General features: G+C 53.9%; 1 protein-coding gene across 1 annotated transcript in view; it reads left to right on the top strand.

Moving 5' to 3' along the window:
- The window catches only part of MAD1L1 (mitotic arrest deficient 1 like 1), a 264,103-nt gene that overhangs the window by 51,901 nt on the left and 192,350 nt on the right, over positions 1-19,852 (top strand). Inside the window, exon 8 of the mRNA XM_019637417.1 lies at positions 16,787-16,873. Within this exon, the coding sequence (XP_019492962.1) occupies positions 16,787-16,873 (87 nt within the window). The remainder of the gene's footprint in view (positions 1-16,786; positions 16,874-19,852) is intronic.

Raw genomic sequence — 19,852 nt, 5'->3', positions numbered from 1 at the left:
GGGAAAGGTGAAGTAAAGCTTGCCAGGTAAAGAAGGTGCATCGCACACACACGCCAAGACCTGCTGTAGGCACAGTGAGGAGGGCTTTGCAGGCGAAGCTCCTGTGAGCAGGGAGGAAGTGAAAGGAAGACGCAGCTTGACCCTTGGAAGCTGGACGTGTATTGCAGGGTTGCTCATGGATTTGGCTGACCTGAGAGAACCGAGTGCTAATTTTGGGGAGGTGAAAGCCATGAACCAACTCGATTTGTACTGCAGAGTTCCCAGAAAGCCCAGGCACTGCGATGTCATGTACCCAGAGTGGCAGCGGATGAGGCAGAGAAGGCTTGGTTGGAGCTCGACCTACAGGACAGGCAGAGCCCAGGCCCCTCCTCACTCAGGTGGCTGGTCAGCTACCTGCCCCCACAGCAGAAAACTGATGCTTCCTCAAGCAGAGGGTAAAGCCAGTGGCCTGCTTTTGGTGGTGGTGGTGGGGGGTACCTTGCCGAAAATAGTGATTAAATGAGCTTATGCACAACTGCTGCCAAGGTGGTACCAGTCTTTGTGCCCCACTTGGCTCTGAATCCTGGCAGTCTGACCATTGTCCTCTACGCTAGAGGTGAGAAAGCCTCCCCTGGAGCCTCGGGCCTGCTCAGGAAGGGACACAAAGCCACTGAGATCTGCTCTTCCCAGCTCCTGCTGTGGGGAGCTTGTGGTGGACAAGGCCCAGTCATTTGTCCAGAGCTCACCAGATGTCAGAAGAAAGTCTCTAACAGGGAGAGACCAAAACAAACACAAGGATAGAAGCAGCTTGAGGAGGTGCAAATGGTGCAGGGATAAAAGCTCTCAGAAGCATCCTCAGGTAGGAGTAGATATTTCGACCTGTAGCAAGAGCAGGATTGTGTAGGAAGCTCATGCAGTGCACAGAAGACGCGCTGGGAGGTGAGGCTGAGCAGACACAGGACAGCCTGTGAGGCCGGGGAGGCTGAGGCGCTCTCCTGGAAAAGCAAACAAGAAAGCATCATAAAGTCAGTAGATTGGTCCACGCGGACCGTTGTCGAGTAAGAGGACTTGCTAAGAGGACAGCCAAAGTGGAGGGAAGGAGGTTGTCAAATAGTTCACACATTTCCCGAGACTGAAAGTGATCTGTCCAGCGCATGAACGGTGCTCACTAGGGCACGTGGCTGTAGAATGTTAGACTGTTAGGGCAAAGCTAGGATCCTGCAGGTTTTCAGAGGATGAAACTAGATTTACGGACCAATCAGGAATCAGAAAGGTTTTGAACCTGTTAATAGCAGCATTGGAATCTAGCAGAGAGCAGAGCTTTCCAGAGTTTTGGGGAAAATAATTTTCAACCTAGAATTCTATACCCAAACTGACAGTCCCATAGGAGGGCGGACTAAGGGCGTTTGGGGATTTATTGGGTTGTTAGAAAAGTCATGACGCATTTTTGCAACAAAGAACATAGAAAAATACGTCATGACTTTTCCGACAACCCAATACAGAGTCTCAAGATGTAGCTTCCTCATCTCCTTTTCCTAGAAAGCTACTGGGGGATGCATTTGACTAAGACAGAGACAGCATCTGCGGAAAGAGGAAGAATTGGGATGTAGGGCACCGGGGGTATCGTTAACAGGAGGCACGAGAGCCTGAGGTGAGTGACATTGTGCACGAGGGCGGAGGGTCCTCCGTCCTGCAGCAAGAAGGAGGGCCCTGGGAGTCCGTCCGGGAGAGGGATTGATGGGCGGCCCGGTGCGCACGGGCCACTGCAGAGGAGAGCTGCTGCGTGCGCTGAACACCAAGCTCACGGGCCTCAGGGGACAGCAGTGCAGTCCACGGGAGCAGAGGTTTCCTGCGCTGCTGACCTGCCCGGAGCCTGACTGCTGGCGGTTGGACTAGCCAGACTGGAGCCACGGGAGAGGGCGTGCCAGAGGTTGAGGGGCGGTGGGGAGTCATAGGTAACGCCCCAAAGGGAAGGAATCATGACAGCCAGCAATATAGGCCTGTTATCTAGAGGTCATTTTGAAATAATTGGCTCAAATAACTCAGTGTTCAGCTCTGGGCCAAGGAAAGTGGGGCAGGAGACTGCACGGCCGAGGGCTGCTGATTCCCGTGGCAGGCCCTCTAGGCTGACCGATGAAGGGGCTTTGTAAACGGGAGGAAAGGACAGTGTCCCGAGAGCGTTGGGGCTTGCTGGCAGGCGCTGTGGCTCCACTACAGGCGAGTGTGCCAGCCCAGCTCCTGGGGGTACTCGGGGCACGCAGACCCCAGGGCCCCACAGGGCGGCCTTGTGCGCGGCTGGCCCCTGACCTCCCCCGTGGCCCAGCCGCGTCCATGCAGCAGGCAGGGCTGAGATGGGACTGTGGTTGCCCAGGTGGGTCTCACCTCTTGGGCCGCCCGTCTGCTCGTTGCTGGGTCCCCAGGTAGGCCCTCGTAGGTGCAGATGAAGGCTTCCCCTTGCCGTGCGGGCAGATGGAGCGGCCGATGTCGGGGACAGCCACCCTGTGCTGGTGCCCAAGCTGCAGCCATCCTGCCTGGCGGGCGGCCATGCCCTCTCATTTTCTCTTTTGGGAAGCACATGATTCACAGTGTTTGTGGCTTTCCCCAGAGAGATTCTCTTGCCCCAGGAGGCGTGAGTGTTCTGTGGAGACAGCTTCCCATGGGGGCCCCTCGCAGAGTCAGTCGTGCAGGGGTGGGGGTTAGACTGACACCACGTCAGAGTTCAGACAGGGCTGTGCAGTTCCTAGTGGTGTGGCCTCGGGCACGCTGTGTCACTCCTGACCCTGTCACAGGGCTGTGTGGAAGTCCCGACCCGGGGAGCACCCCCAGGCCCCTTCTGTGTAGTTGCTGCTCTGAGTACTTCCTGTGTGTTAGCTCGTTGGCCCCTCCCTACAACCTCCCAGGCGGTGGGTGCTGGTGTCAGCCCACTCTATGAACGAGGTGTGAAGGCGGGAGAGGTTAGCAGCCAGCCGGCTTGGGGACACAGCCAGTCAGTGGCCGAGGCGGGGCTTGAACCGGGGCTGCGTGGCTGTGTAGTGCACCTGGCCCTGTGCCGGCCCCAGAGCCAGAAGTCACTGTGATTCCTAGTTACGAGCTGTGCTTGCAGTGCCCTTGACACACTTGGTGCCTTAGTACCCCGACCTGGGCTGCAGGAGGGAGTTAACAGGGCCAGGGCTTACAGGGCCCCAGGGCCTGGCACCAGCTGGCCGCTCAGCAGGTGGAGTATAGCAATGCTGTCTGCAGCCTTCCTTCACATCTGTATCTTGAGGAGACAAAAGGGCATTCCGTGGCCCATCGGGCCCTGACTTTGGCCAGGTGGCAGAGTGCAGACAGATCCTAGCGATTCACTGGCCTGGGGAGGCCACCACCTCTGCCGCTCAGGGCCTCCCGAAGGCCTGATTTGCTTGTTTGCGGAAGGCTGGGTGTGTGGGAGGTGAGAGCATGGAGCCAGGCCTGGGGCTGGGCGGTGGGAACAGCAGAGCGAAGCACAGCTGTACCGCAGCCTGAGCCGACTAGGCTCGCTGGGCCTGCGTGCATGTCCTGGGGCGCAGGGTTCGGGGAGGTGGCCGTGTCCTCACTCACCAGTTCACTTGGGACGGACTGAGTGCGCGCCTTTCTGTGCCGCCCTGCGTCCCACCCTGAGCTGTGGGACTTACCCCCGTCACTCTCACAAGGAAGAGAACATTGTCATCCACTGCTTTCGGGCCTGTGGAGAAACGCAGACCAGGGCCCGGGTCACCTTCCTCTAGCCCCTTTCTTCCTTCCCTCGTCACCCCATGGAGCTGGGCGAGTTGACTGGCGGTTTGGCTCTGTCTTGGAAGAACTTGTTAAGAGACGGAACGTCAGTGTCTGTTCCCTGCACAGAGGACAGCTGGGCGGAGGGGGGTGTGGTGAGAGCCTGCTTAGCAGCTACTGGTCACATGGCTGCCCAGAGACTCAGTGCTCTCATCTGTCATATGTCCCTGCTTGAGACACAGTGGTTCTTGGTCCCCGTGAGATCTAAGCTCTCATGCTGTAATTTGGGATGGAGTGGTGTGGTTTCAGACCCCAGCGGTTCCTTGGACCCCGCACCTGAAGGTGTCTGGTGGGCGAGGTGGGAGAGGAAGCGTGGAGTCCCATGTTTAGACCGCTCTCCTTCCCGGAGCCTTCCCCAGCCCCTCCCCGCCCCAAGCTGCATTACCTGCCTCGGCTGTAAACACCCAGCGGCCCCGAGGCCCCATGATGGCACTTGTGCCAGGGCTGGTTGTTCTGGGTCCTTTTCCCGGTGCGGTCGGCCCCGTCTCCCGCCCTATGGTTGTGGGTGCGTCCTCCAGCCTGCGCGCCCTCCGCCTTGTCGCACAGGAGAAGAGGTGTTTCCCAAGGAAATACAGTTTATGTTCCGAAACATTTGTTTTTCTTGACAACAAAGTGGCTGTGGAATTTTGATCCTAATTTTATTTCACAAGTGATGTTCTTTACAAAGTAGTAAGATTCAGATAAAAAAGAGAACACACTTTCTCACAGTCCCACCACTGAGAGGTAACCACTCTTAAGAGACTGCTCTTATCTTTCTAGATTTTCAGCGTTGATATGTGGACTTTAAAAAATGGCTCCTTGCGAGTGGATGTGTAGTCTTGTCCCTTGTGTCATAAATCTTAGCATCTTTCCCTAGACAAACGTGCGTGGCTGCTGGGTGGGCTGTCACCATTGCCCTACTGTTGGGATATTTAGGTTGTTTCCAGTCCTTTCTGTTATAAACAACACCAGGGTGAACATTTGGGACACATCTCTTTGTGAAACACAGTTTTAAAACAAATCAGCAAATGCGACCGTGCCCTGTGCTGCATAAGCCCTGCAGTAGCCTCTTATCAGACTTAGAATAAACCCAGCCAGCCTGGGCCCGGCCCGGGGCTGCGCTCTGCCTCCCCGCTGAGACTTGCAGTGTCTTGATGTTCCTCGAGCCCCTTGGTGAGTGTGAGCCTCAGGGACTGCCTTGCAGTTTTGCATCTGTCACTCATCACTCGGCTTCTCCCACACCGTTCTCGTCATCACAGGGAACATGTTGTTAGGGAACTTGTGCTTTTGGAGACAGTGCTAGCTCAGGATGAGAGTGCCAGTTCCCCGAGTCACTTCCTCTCACTTAAGGATGGAGGAGCCCAAGTTCAGGGAGGGGTGGCCCGTGTAGAGGGCCGCATAGCCTGGTCTCCTGCCTGCCCGCTGTTTCCCAGGTTCTGAGACCTGTTCTTTCCGGTGTGAGAGCATCTCCCTAGCGAGGGCTGCCTTCTCCTGGAGTCTGTACCCCAACAACCCTTTGTTTCTGCGCCGTCTTTGCTGTTTCCTGGAAGCCGGATCTGTAACCCGCGTTCTCTCCTGAAAGGGATCCTTGGAGGTGGGCGACGTGGGACAGTTGGAAGGGGCTAGATGATCACCCGAGGGCTTTTCTAGTTCTTGCATACTGAGCGTAGGTGTCAGGAGCACCTCTGAGGTCACCCTGCAACTGCTGGGAGTAAGCCCTGATTGGCCCCAGGGTTCGCACACCTGCTTCTAGCACACCTGTCGCCAGGTGAGATGCCTGTGTTCACTCCTAGGTACCTTCAGCCTGCGGCGCTGTGGCTGTTCCGTGTTCTGTGCTCATGGGGGCATTTCCCGTGTCACTGGCTGTGCAAGCCGCAGTTGCTCTTGGGTAATTAGGTGCTGCCTATTCCACAGATGTGCGCCCAGCCCCCACAGCCCTGGGCTGCTGTCTGGATGTGTGCTCGGAAGTGCACGTCGCTGCAGACGATGGCTGTTCCCAAGGGCCAGCAGACCTGCCCGTGGTGCTCCGAGTCCTGACCTCTTCCTGCTGGAGGTCCTCCCAGGGCCACCTGGGTCTTGGTGGACACACGAACCTAGTGGAGGCCCTCAGCCCTGCCTAGCCGGTCTGTTTAGACACCCCCCCCCCCCGGCTCAGCTGCTTTCATCCCACTTCTGGTGTGGACATGCTTCTCGTGGACCCAGGCCGCATCGCCCCTCCTTTCCAGAAAGGCGACTCAGTGTCCACTTGCATCCCAGGCCCTCTGCTCACTGGCCTGTTCTGAACTCCCAGCTGAAGTTGTGTTTGGGGCCATGATCCAGCCGTCATTTTGAATGTCGAAAGCGTTCACAAGATCAACTGTTCCAAAGAGTGAGCGAACAGGGAGAGAAAATTACGGCGTTTGTTTGAAACGTTCTGAGCTTTTTTTTAGCTCAAACGGTTCAAAGAGCGCCTCTTGTTAATCAGAAGAATATTCTAGCATCCCTGGGGTGGTCACACGGCTTAATTGGAACCCAGGCTGCTTTGAAGTCCTTTTAATCCTGCCTGAGCTGGGAGAGAGAATTTGAAGGCAGCAACTGTAAGTTTGAAGTTTCTCCATTTTATTTATATGTGTCTGGGGACCCGTGCAGTTCGTTTCCCTGAGACAGTTAAGCCGAGTTGTTGGCTGGTGGACAGCCGGCTGAGATCTGGACTTTGTGAGGCTGGAGTGGGTGCCAGTCCCTGGCGAGAGAGCCACAGGCCGGGCTTGCGTCGGGGCTGCAGCAGCTGCTGGCACCTGGACAGCACGGTCGGGGGCCGGCGCTGCTGACCACCGCCAGGGCATGCTTCACTGGGGTGGCCGTTGGTGGAGATTCCACACGTGAGAGAGCTTGTGGTTGTGCCGGAGTCACTTAAGGGTGACCTCATGACCCCAGCAGCCCTGACTGAGGCCATCACGGTGTGGACTCCAGGACCTCCTCTTCCACAGAGGAGTGCAGAGTTCTCCAGCCTCAGGCCTCACTGTCTGGGGACCGAACGGGTCATGGTCACAGGCTCGTCTTTTATCAGCTGACCTGTGGGCGTGCATGCCAGCCAGTGAGCCCGGTGCTGGTAACTGCAGGTCCTCGCCTGACCGCACAGGCCTCCAGCAGCCTGGCCCCCAGCCTGTCCTCTCTGTGTTGGGGATGGACTTCACTGCCCTGCAGGGAACCTGGTCCTGCCTCCCAGACTGCCTCACGCCTCACTCTCCTCCAGAGACTTTGAGATGCGGTGCTTGGCTTGTCGGCTCTCCTGATCTTTTACAATTTGAAATGCATTCAACATAGCAGAGAACGTCTACAGAATACACACAGCCCCATGTCCCACCCTCAAGCTGAGAAGAGCTGCTCGGCTCCTTTGAAAACCTGTGGGCCTTCCTCACCTCCGTCCCATTACTCCTCCCACCCCCCAAACCAGCTCTGCAGTTTGTGGTAATCTTTTTGGAATTTGCTCACTCAGCCACTCCCAAGAGGTGGTGTAGACCCATCCAAAACGCGCCTGTTTCTGCTAGTTGCACATGTCACTGTAATTACATAATTTAATTAAATATTTTAGAGGCTGATGAAAAATAAATGTATGAAGAAAGTAATGTTTCTGAGAGAACAAAGTCAATGCTTTGGAAAGTCTCAAAGGAAAATTGTTTAAAAAATTTGCTTTTGAATAAAGCTATTGACTGTAAAAGATTAAGAGGAAAAATTGTAACATTTAGGAGGATTGAAGGTATCCGTTTTAAAGAAACAAAAGCTAAAATCGTGGATTATGTTTTGTGGTTTATGCAAAAAGATATAAGATGGAGCTCAAGTTAGTGGACTCAGATTTGAAGAAAGTTTGCAGCGTGGAGAATGATTGTGTGTTTGTAATATTTTAAGTTAAAATGTTTGATATGTAAACATTTCATTCCTCACTTTAGCCACCTTTTGGGGTCAGTTGCCAGTCTTGATTCTTTCACATAGGAAGCCTTCTACTGGTATATTTTTGTTCCATTTATAATGTAAATTACTCTTATTGTAATGCATACTAAACATTATTTAGGAATGATATATGATTGTTTTATTATAAGTGGTTATAATTAGACTTGTATGCATGAACTCATGCAATAGTTTTCTTTTAAAAAATTTTTTTCTGTAATAGCTGATTCTGCTCTATAAATTTATAATGCTAAGCTTTAAAAAATCGTTTTCTGAAGAGGTATTATATTTCCTTGGTGCAAATATTATAGCTTTTAAAAAAGGTGTATAGTGACAAATCTCCTGCCCTCCCACAGGAAGCCTGTGTTTGTTCATCCATCTAGACATTTTTATGCGTACAGAAACTAGTGTAGCTATGCTTACTTATTTTTCATTTCTTTTATACAAATGGTGGCACAGTATACTCATGTTTCTTTTTTATTTAGCAATGTATTTTGCAGATCCTCCCATATAAACATAAAAAGATTCTTCATGCTTTCCCCTTTACTTTAAACAGATTCCATTCTCTGCACGGACCGTGACTTATATAACCAGTAATGCTAAACTTGGAATCTGATGGTTGGAGTTCAGATTTCGGTAGAATTTAGTGGCATAGGTATTGCTCTGGAAAGGTGTCATGATATTCTGTTCACTCAATTAATATAGTTATTGAAAGCCTACTGTTGTGCCAGGCAACATTCTAGGTTCACGGCCAGTGAAAACACAGAACAAAATAAAAACAATATCTTGTTTTTAGGGAGCTTGCATTCTAGTTGAGGCAGAAAGACAATAAATAAATAGGTAAAATATTGGGTTGTTGGAAAAGTCATGATGCATTTTTGCAATAAAAAACAGAAAAAATACGTCATGACTTTTCTGACAACCCAATATATACACATAGCATCTGAGAGATGATACGTTCTGTGAAGGAAAGTGGTTCAGGAAAGAGTGGCAGAGGGTTTGGGTGAGGAGCGGGGCTTACAGTTTTAAATAGGATGGTTGGGGCAGACCCACTGAGCTCTCGGGTGACATTTGAGCCAAGACCTGCAAGAGCTGGTAAGGGGACAGGCCGTGTAGACACCTTGGGAAGAGTCTTCTATTGTAGAAGGGGCAGTCAAAGGCCCTGAGCTGGGCTTGTGGCTCGAGTCCAGAGCTGGAGCCAGAGAGGCACCTGCAGCCGGCCGGCCTCCAGCCTCGTGGCCTCTGCGGGCACTTTGGCTCTTACTTGGTGCAGTAATGGAGATGTGTTGGAGAGTTCTGCAGAAGAGGCATGTGCTCTGACTTATGCTGGAGAGTCATCGCTGGGCTGTGATCAGATGCGCGAAGGGCAAGTCCAAAGGCAGAGGCCTGGTCCTGCGGCCGCTGTGCTGGGCCTGGGGAAGGACGGTGGCCTGGGTCGCACGTCCGGGAGAGCTGGTAGAGTAGTTGAATTTGGATCTGTTTTGAAGACAGCCGACAGGACGGCTGGCAGATTAAAGCGGGTGGGAGGAAGCTCAGGAACGGCAGTTTGTGTCTGGTCAGGTAGCTGACAGGATGGAGACCCCCTTTCCTGGGATGGAGAGATATGGGAGGAACGGAGTTTGGGAGAGGAAGGTCGGGTTGGGGTTTGGACGTGCTAAGGTCCAGGTACTTCTTCGAGGAGCTGTCAAGCAGGCAGATGGGTGACTCGGGTTCAGGGTCTGGAGTCCTGTGGCATTTAGCTTGCTTTTGAAGCTGTGGGATCGTACGGTTGAGTGCAGTCCCGGGAGGCGGTGGCCGGGGGCTGGGACAGGAGGCACTTCAGTACAAGGAGGCGGGTGAAGGGGCCTGAGCAGGAGGATGAGGACAGGCGTGGGGCGGCCTGGGGGTCAGAACAGCGTAGGAGGAGGCCATCGGGTGAGGGCTGAGCCTGGGCATGAGAGCTGACCTTCTGAGTGAGGTCGCAGAGGTTCGGAGGCCAGTCCTGACTGGGGAGGGCTGGAGAGGACTGGGTGGACGGGCTGGGGACGGACAGGCCCTGTGAGGGGTGAGGCAGTGGCCTCGGGGCTGGGGTCCAGTGGAGGGGAGTGCTGAGGTGCCTGTGGAGTGGCACTGCAGGCCACCGTCTCCAGGGCCGTTCAGCCTGTGGACCGGGAGCAGGGGTGTCTCCACAGGGCGGGAGGTCTGCTGACAGGCAGGGGTTTTGTTTATGGGCCTGAATTCGAGAAGCACATGCCTTTTGTGCCTCCCTTCTGGTCAGCAGTCAGCATGATCGGCACAAGGTGGACCTTTGCTTCCAAATGAAACCGTTGCTGATGGTGGGAAGCCGCCCGGTGAGGGGAGGGCCCGCTGGGCCTGTGCCGTGGGCTGGACAGAAGGTGGGAGGGCGGCTTGTCCCCGAGGCTGCAGCTGTGACTGTCACCTCAGAGTGGGCACTCAGTGACCTGTTCCCTGTCCACCCGGGAAACGGGCGGTTTTGGAAGCCCTGTGAGCGGCTGCTATCCACTGCAAGATGTCATGGAGTGGCCCAGCCGCGGGTAGCCCGAGGGACGGGTGCCTTTCCTAAGGGACCATGACGCTTGGGTGCCTGAGGCCTCAGAACTAGTCAGTGGCCACCAGCCTGCCTTCCTCCGGAGTGTCTGACCTCCAGCTCACTGGGGCCCAGGCTGAGTGCAGCAGGCACAGCCAACGGAAGGCGGCCCCGTCAGGACCTGGCTCGGGTCTGGACTACATGGAATTTGTCCCTTCCTCAAGAAACCAGCAGCTGCCCTTCCTTGTGCTGGGGCGCATACCAGCTTTTATCTGAAGGCAGTCCTTGGTGACCTGGGTCCCTGCTGACCCCAGCTGCACCTCCCCGTGCAGCTGTGTCATGTGATCAAGAAAGACCTGGTTAAAGCGACAGCTGTCGCCCCTGCGACTGCATGGGGAGGCCGCCCTCCTCTTGGCCTTCAGCCCTGAGGTTTGCCATCTGATGTTTTCTGTTCCTGGTTCTGCACACTTTTCGCAGGTGTGAGCCCTCCTCCAAGGGAGCCCTCCTTGCTTGGGTCATGACCCCTCTCTCAGGGTCTTCGACTGAAGACCATACTTGGGATGGTGGCCTGAGCCCTGTGGACTTCTGTTCTTTGGGGAAATAGCCCTGCAGAAGAGACCTTGAGGTTTCTTGGTTGCTAGTTAGTTTGTGGCTGTGGCTGTGGCTGTTTCACTCATTTTAGAGATCGGAGCCCTCTGCGTCTCGTCGTTCAGACCCATCGGCACGGGCACTCTGGGCTTCGCGAGAGCCTGGCACCTGCTGTTAGGAGCCTCGAAATAGCCGCTGCTGCTGGGCTGGGGCTGCCTTTGCTTCGAAATAGCCCCGTGGGCTCAGCTCCCCCGGGCCTTGCTGTTCTGCACGCAGCTGAGACTGAGTCAAAATTCAGCTGCAGACGGAACACAAAGACTTCCCCGCTTTAAAGCCGCCCAGTTAGAGTTCAAAGGCTTCGCAGCTGAAGCCTGAGCTTTAAACAGCAGACGTCACAGCTTGGGCTGCGGTTGGAACTGTCCCCTTCGTGTCATCGCCGAGTTGGCCGGCCCTCGGCCCTCTGAAGGCCTTCCATTCGTGAGGAGTGGAAGTTAAGAATGAGTTATCTTCCCGTCCGAGAGGCCTGTGCTATTTTGGGCTGTCCTGACACTTGGCCCGGCTCCTGCTAGCTGTGAGCATTTCGCTAATCCCCAGAGTACCTTGGTAAACATCTCTGAGTAGCTCTAACCATACAACAGGTCGAGAGGTTTCTGGAAAATAAACACTCTTCCTGCCAGTTGGAGGTACTCTGGCCTCTGGTCGCTGATTTGATGTGTGGGGAAGGCTGCAATTGTTTAATAACTCTCATGATTCAACAGCTCTTGAGGAACTTTCCTCCATTTGCACTTGGACTCGTGACAGGCGGGTGGAGGTGGGGCTGCGGCTCGCTTTCCCCAGGATAAAGCTTGAGTCCAGAGCTCCAGCGCTCCTGCTTTGTGCCGCCTCCTTTTCCAGATGCGCCTGGGCTCGTGCTGCGCCCCGTCCTCTGTCAGCAGCCCGTTCCTCCCAGCTGGGTGTTTCCCCACGGTTAGCATGCTGTGCGGGTTCATAGCTGTCATTTGTACTTGCACATGTAGTACATGACTGCGCATCGTAACCAGTTCAAATGTTGCCCATGAAATTAAAGATCCTTTTGATTGTCGCCCTCAGTCTGAGCCTTGACCTGGAGGTGCTTGTCGGTATCAATTTGGGGTAAATCTTTCTAGATTGTTCTTTACACTTACGTATCTTTGACTTATCTTCTTTGTACCTAGAAGTGAGAAGTCGTAGGTGCAGCTTTGGGTACGTAGATGGAAGCGGGTGGTTGTACCTGAACCCTTCCCAAGCGCCCATGGGACAGCCCAGCTCACCCTCTCTTCCGGGGGTGGGGTGGGGAGGTGAGCTTTGGAGAACAGGACTTGGGCACTCGTCATGCTGGCCGAGGCCCTGCCTACGGGGCCAGGTGCTCCCTGAGGTCTGAGTAAGTGAACTCCCTACTTGTGGCCCAGAAATCAGCACCCGGCTTTTTGGCTCCCTCGGGCCTCCCCTTGCCCATATGTGGTCGCCTGTCCCGCTCGGAACCTCGCACTGACCTTGATCTGAAGAGCGGCCATCTCGCTGTGCCTCTGGGGATGCTCTCCCCTCCCGTGTCAGCCTCAGCCTGTGTGACTTGGAGAGCGTGGCATTGAGAAGCACACAGCACGTGACGTACAACATCCGTACACATGCGCACACGTCTGCCTCATCCCCGCCTAGGGCAGGGCCCCTGGAATGGCCTGGGCGCCGGTGACCTTTGTCCTCAAGCCAGGGAGGCCATGAGTAGCTCCCCACACTTGTGCTGCCTGAACAGAACGAGGCCAGAGCAGGCCCGTCGGTCCCAGGGTGTCCCTGAGCTGGTCTCCCTGCGGCTGCGGGCCTTGGCAGTTGGGGGCTCCTTGTTGGAACAGCCTGCAAAGCTCCTCTGTCAGCCACATAGCATGATGTGGTGTCACCCTGTCAGAATTGGTCGCTGTGGCCCCCAGTTTCCACACCTAGAAAATACAGTTTTCAGGAAACTGTTGTTGAAAAAAGTTCTCACAACAAAATTATAGACTTTTTAAAAACTGAAAAAATACCAGAAGTTCTGTAACTGTAATGTGACTCTTGTTTGTTAGTAAACATTTTCTTCCAGTTCTTATTTCTATGCAGATATATTTTTAATCTAGTTTCACTTAACCATTTTTGCTGATTTTGCTTTAATCAGCGTGTGTGTGTGTGTGTGTGTGTGTGTGTTGTTAAAAAGAGCCAAATGTGTTAGCATTTAGAAATATTTTTTCATGTCACTTACATTTTAATGGCATTGTGTGGCTGGCATAGTTTGACATGGGTTTGAGCTTGTTGGACATGACAGCATGGCCTCAGAGCCTGGCCATCTGGGTTTGGGTCCTGGCTCTCCCAGCTGCTCACTGCACACTGGGCACGCTGCCTGACCCTTCTGTGCCTCAACTTCCCCGTCTGTAAGTTGGGGCCCTAACACTTTCTACCTCATAAGGCAGGTGAAAAGGTTAAACTGCGTAATCCGTGTCAAGTGCTGGGAGTAGCGCCCATCTCCAGGGTGCAGTGACTTTGTCACATGGTGACTCCATCTCTGAGGAATGACCTTTGTGAACAGTGGAAGTGCACCCACTGGGCCGTGCAGCGCAGCAGCCTGGCCATGCCGTTTTCATTATTTATTTGTATTCTTTGTATTGCATTTTGTGTTGTATTATTTATTGTCTTCGGAAGATGTTCCATTACTTAGCAAATTGGCAAAAAGTCTGGTAACCTCTCTTTTCTTTTGTTGTTTAGATTTCTTTTTTAAATTTTTTTAATTGGGGAATTGGGGGAGGGGGACAGTGTTGTGGAGTTGGGGAAGGGGAACAGCCAAGTTGCTGTCCTTCAATCTTAGTTGTGGAGGGCGCAGCTAGCTCAGCTCCAAGTTCAGTCACCATCCAGCTGCCCGTCGTTAGCTCGCGGCCGCTCAGCTCAAGGTGCCAAGTTCAATCTTAGTTGCGGTTGGGCATAGCCCACCATCCCATGTGGGAGTCAAACCGGCAACCTTGTTGTTAGGAGCATGTCCTGCCACCTGTTGGCAGCTCAGCAGCAGCTCAGCTCGGGTGCAGCTCACTGGCCCATGTGGGAATCGTACTGGCGACCCTGTTGCTCAGAGCTCACGCTCTTGACCAGCTGATCCACTCTGCTGGCCCTAGCTTTTCTTGCATAGTAGCCAAAGCAGTTACTTGATGTTAAGTGTTAGTTTGCAGAGTTCTTGCCATGACGTCTGTAGGCAAATCAAATCACCCTGCTCTGTCTTCTGGGATTCTTTTAGATCTGGACCAAATTCTGAAACCTAATATTTGTCTGCTGAATTGACAGAACCTCAGAGAATGTTTTCTTTGTCACACATACAGTAGGTGGTGTTCTTGATGGCACAGAGACGTTTTTGGGTGATCTTCCCTGCATGTTGTGTGGTATTTACTGCTTAGAGCTCCCTTGTTTTTTCTGCAAATGATCAGTGACTCTGAGTGGTGCCTAGGAGTCACCTGTTGGCAGGTCCCGAGCACACCGCAGTGGTTTAGATTCAGCAGGTTGAGAGGTGGGTGGATGGGCGGCTGTGTTATTCCAGAGGGTTCTGCTGCAAAGTGTCTGTAGGTCACTTCCACTGTTCTAGTCACGCCCCCACCCCATCCCCTTAGTCACACGCTGTGAAACCACGGGTCTGTGTGTGTGTCTGCAGTTCTCTGCTCAGGGCTGGTCCGGGGGAGCATGGGAAGCTGGTTTCCGGCTTGCTTTATTCCGCTGTGGCCACTCAGAGTTCCAGAGTGTTCAGGCGTCAGCTGGCCTCTGTGTGAAGCATTAAGCTGAAGGGTGTGAGAGACCCGGCGGTGCTGAAGGCGGGCAGCGCCGCGGCCTCCTGTGTGCACTGACCTGGGCAGGCGTCACGAGAAGATGCAGGCGCCCCGAGCCATTAGGGAGGAGAGCATTTCGGAAGCATAGCATATTAGTTCATTTTTTTCTTCATTTGAACAGTTCCCAATTTCCCCCTCATTATTAAATTGTTGCATTTCAAATGATCTTTACTTCAAAGGAAATTGGAGAGCTGTGGTTTACAGTGAGTCTGGCTCCCAGCTTTGTAGGCCTAATTTGTACCTCAGGGCAAGACTCTTGTTTTTAAATTGGTACCACGTGCTCCTGACTCTGCTGACTGCTCTCCAGATTCCAGGAGGGTTCCAGGAGGGAAAGCCACCATCTCAGCTGGTGCGAACCCCCTAGAGATCTTGTGGTTGCCTGTCTGACAGGTGCCCCCGTGGGCCCTTCCCACTGTTTCAAGTCTGCGCAGATGCGGCCTCGCCACGAGGAAGGGGGCGGTCATGGTCACACTTTCCCATCACAACTTTGGCTGGTCGTGTGCCCACGGGAGCTGGGGGGCCTTGCAGATGTGGGCATGCGAGACGCTTTGTGTATTTGTTTGAAATGAACTCTTCCCATTGCTTTACTAATAGTTTATGTACCCCTTTGACTAAGAAGAATGCAAAGCAACTTAAGTATCTCTTTAAAATGTTTCTGAAGAAAATAATGTCTTGTCTTGGAAGGATTTACTTATTTTGCTTAGTTAATTTTTCTACTAGTAGTTTTTTTTTTTTTTAAGATTTTTATTGGGGAATTGGGGGGATGGGAACAGTGCTGGGGAATTGGGGAAAGGGGAACAGACAAGTTGCTGTCGTTTTGTTCTTCAATCTAGTTGTGGAGGATGTTGCTTCACTGGCCCAAGTTGGCACCATCATTGCGCTCTTCTCTGGCGAGGCAGATCAGTCGCCGGCTTCTGGACGGCCGCTCACTGCGGCTGCTGGCCGCTCACGCTGGCTGCTGGCCACACACGGTAGCCCATGGCAATCCACTGCCACAGGGACTGCAGCCCACGCCGTCGCCGGCGACTCATGGCAGCCCAGCTCCAGGTTGAGCTGTTGTTCAGCATCTTAGCTGCGGAGGGCAGTGTCACTGGCCCTCATATGTGGGATCCGAACCGGGGCCCTCTGGCATCCTAAGCGAGTTCTTAACCATCGCGCCACTCGGCCGGCCCTCTACTAGTAGTTTTAACTCCCTGATGTTGAAACTTTGGGGGGCTCTGAAAAGAATGGGAACTGGCATTCAAGGCTGGTTCAACCCCCAGCTGCAGCTGAGCTTCTCAAAAAGCCTCTTACTGATGAGCATCTTTCAGCGTAGCCATTTTCTCATCAGCAGAGCTGGCTTGTATTTAGGGAGGAGTTTGGGTAGAAATCTCTGGTTCGGTGATGGAGTGGCTGAATAGGAGTTGCCCCTGCACGGCGCTGGCCTCAGTCCTTGGGGCTGGGCCTCAGGCCTCGAGCTCGCCCACCTGGCCACCGTGCCGGGGAGCCATTTGATTGCCCTCCCAATGCTGTGCGTCTGGGAATGTTCTCTCCGCTGAGCGCTGTCCTGATGCATGTTCTCTCAAGCTACGGTGTCGAGTCAGAAGGTGGGCTTGAAATTACGGATCAGCGCTGCTCAAGGCAGAGTGGACCTCGAGCCAGCCACTGAGTCTCAGTTCCCTCATTTGTGAAATGGAAACTGTGGATAACAGGGCTGCTCTGAGCGTGAACTGAGATCATCTAAAACAGTTTTAAAAGTTACAAAGCGTTATACATATGGGCACCTGTTATGGTCACTGGGACTGTTTGTGCTGTTGTTTACGTGGGCTGTGAAGGAAGCTGACGTGCACCGAGCACCTCGACGCCAGCTGCCTGGCAGGTGCTTTCAAACGACCTTCCATAGCGTCTGCATAGTGACAGGCACTGTCATGTATCCGCCCGATTTTTATAGGAGAAATAAGACCAAGGCTTGTAGAAGCCGTTTCCCCAGTGTGACGTAGCTGGTGGCGGGCTGAGGCTTGACCCTGCGCTGCGGGACAGGGCCCTGGCACCTGGCCCGGGTCTGTGAGTCATCAGCTGCCGGCCTGGCTTTTGGTGCCCCCCCCCCCAGTGTGTACATCCAGGTCCCCCTCCAGGAAACCACTGGTGCTGAGTGTGTGTTCTTGTCCCACAGGACCCCAGAAGACCTCTCCAGGTTCATTGTTGAGCTGCAGCAGCGAGAACTGGCCCTGAAGGACAGGAACAGCTCCCTTGCCAGCAGGTAGGCCCGGGTCCCATGTGGCATGGGGACGCGTCTTCTTGGAAAGCTGGGGTCGGTGAGTGTGTGCCCCCTGCTGGGGTCAGGAACAGCTGTGCTTCCCACCCAGTCAGCCTCAGCCATGGTGCCCCCTGTTTCTGCCCCATGGCTGTGAGACTCAGTCGAGGCGGCCTGATGCTGTTATCCCAGCAGCGTTCCAAGTAACTGCTGGATCCCAGATGGCCGACTTCCTGGTGCGCGGGGCCTGAGAGGACGTGTGCCCGCATCAGGAGCATTGCGTCCTGTCAGTGGTGTGGGCCCCAGTGACCCTGGGAGGGCGTGGGAAGCTGGCCTGGGCCAAGTGTCTGTGTTGTGTATGTGGACTGTGCACTCAGGGAAGGTGCGCAGAGACGGGCAGAACCGCGCTTGGCTTCAGCAGTGAGGAGGCTGTTTCCCTCCCGAGCGGGAGGTCCAGAGGCAGGCAGCTGCTGGCTTCTTCCGGGGCCCGCTGGCGCCTTTCTGCTCGGACACCGAGTGTGCCCGGCGCTCCAGCATTGCCTCTCCAGCCTCCAACACCAGCCGGGGTCCTGCACCTCAGTTCAGTTCTGACACTAACTGCCCGAGTCCACACAGGCCCCACAGGTGGATGGCCCAGTCCCTACGGCCAGCACCGCGTGAACTCCAGTCGCACGTGTCGGGTCCTCAGGTTACCCGCACTTCTGACAGACCACACGTTCAGGGGTTCCCTCACTCCCCCACCCCTGTTTGAATATTTGCTACAATGACTCACAGAACTCAGGAAAGTGCTTTACTTAGGATTATGGATTTATTATAAAGAATGCGATCCGTGCAGCAGATGGGAGAGGCTCTCGGTGAGGGGTGGCGGGCAGAGCTTCCCCGTGCCCTGTGGGCACACCGCCTTCCTAGCACCTCCAGGTGTCCCCATCAGCTGGGAAGCCCACTGCACCTGATTAGGGCTTTTCATGGAGGTCCCATGCTTGATTAACTCATTGGCTATTGGTGATTAACTCAACCTCTAGCCTGTGTCCCCTCCCTGGAGGTTGGGGTGGAGCTGAAAACCCCAACCCTCTCATCACATGGTTGGTTCCTCTGGCATCCAGCCCCCATCCCGAAGCTGCCTGGTGACCTACCAGGAGTTATCTCGTGAGCACAAACGCAGGTGTGCTGGGAAGGGGCTTGTAATGAACAGCAAGAGAAGCTCCTCTCCACTAGGGTACCCCAAGGGCTTTAGGAGTCCTGGTCCAGGAATGGGACAAAGACCAAATACAGTGGTCCCCCTTATCCTTGGGGGAGACATTCCAAGACCCCCAGCAGATGCCTGAAACCATGGGTGGCACCAAACCCTATATATACTGTGTGTTTTCCTACATGTGCACACCTTTGATAAAGTTTAATTTATAAACCAGGCACAGTGAGAGAGTAACAATAACAACAAAATAGGATCAGTATAACCACGCCCTGTAATGAGAGTTATGTGAATGGCTCTGGGGCCATTATGAACGAAATCAGGGTGACTTGAGCACAAGCCCTGTGAGATCAGGGACAGCAGATCTGATAACTGACGAGGACTAAGTGACTAACGGGCGGGAGTGTCTACAGCGTGGAGACGGTGGACGCGGGACGATTCACGTCTTGTGCAGCACAGAGCGGGCGGGTGCAAGATATCAGAACGGCATGACATTTAAACCTTAGGAATTGTTTATTTCTGGAATTTTCCATTTAATATTTTCAGACTGCCATTGACCATGAGTAACTGAAACTATGGAAAGTGAAACGGGTACTTCTTATAAAACCGCACCTGGGCTTTTTCGTGTCATCTTCTGCCATTCTCTGGTTCTCAGGCAGGGCAGCTGCCTGGGTTCTGGGAGTCACATCTGCAGGCAGGGGAGGCTGCCGTCTTGGGTCTCCTTTTTGGAACAAGGAATCCTCTGAGGACCCCACTGCCAGCAGAGTCCCCCTCGCCTCACTGGCCCAAGCGGGGTCATATGCCGACAGAGGGAGGGGTTACCACGACGGGTTTAAGCTCGTCCCACTTCCACTTGAATCACTCTAGGATGGCGGACAGCTGCGTGAGGGCGGCTTCTCCAGTGAGCAAGGGCTTAGGGACAGGCTGAGAGGCAGGTGACAGCGGCGGGAGCCCCTGGGCGCTGTGCACGTCCTGACCTGCCAGGGGCCGTGTGGCTTTCTGCTTACCCACTGCAGCCACATCCCCTGCAGACAGCGTGTTAGTAACTGATTAGTAGCCAGGAGGAGGGTTTTCTCATTTGGGGGGCTCGTGTCACTTTGAAAATTGGCTTTTAGAAACGTCTGGTTATGTTGGACATAATCATCAATTTAGTTTAAAAACCTCAAATGATAAAGATTGCCTTTTGCTTTCAAAGCTTCTGTCAGATGAAACGGGCATTAAAAGTGATTTAAAATGAAAGCTTTAACATTTTTCCAGGCTGTCTTCTTCATTTTACTTTGAATTTGAAACAGAATGAACTATTAGGGGCAAGGAAACTTGTCTACATTTTTGTCCCGCCAAACTGTGAGGTACTTTCTCAAATTATCCACTCTGACCAGAAGCAGGAATATCCGCCTCTGTATCCAGAGATCCATGAGCAAAAAACAGCTCCCGTCTGAGGTCCCCGACCACACTGTCACTTTGGCCATGGATGTGGGGTCAGCCGTCCCATCTCTTTTTTGGGATTGGCTTAAGAATGGACTGACTGCCTCAGGAAGTAGTCCTCGCGGCCCGCAGTAGGCCGGCGGTCTTTCTGTGTGACTCGGGGCCTCTTGTCTCCCTGGTTTCCCTCTGAGTGCTGGTGCCGCTGCCCTGGGAGCAGGGGCGAAACTTAGGTACCCCCGAAAGAGCGCTGTGCTTCACCTCTTCTGCAGAAGGTGCCTGCCTGACGGCTCTCAGAAGGTGAGGTGTGGTGCGACTGCGCTCGGTGCGAAACTCAGCCTCTAGCCTTCTTTGGCATCCAGCCGCCATCCCCA

This window comes from Hipposideros armiger, unplaced genomic scaffold, assembly GCF_001890085.2.
Source record: "Hipposideros armiger isolate ML-2016 unplaced genomic scaffold, ASM189008v1 scaffold_33, whole genome shotgun sequence".
NCBI lineage: Eukaryota > Metazoa > Chordata > Mammalia > Chiroptera > Hipposideridae > Hipposideros > Hipposideros armiger.
The sequence above is the reverse complement of the archived record's forward strand: the minus strand, read 5'-3'. Positions and strand labels throughout refer to the sequence as shown.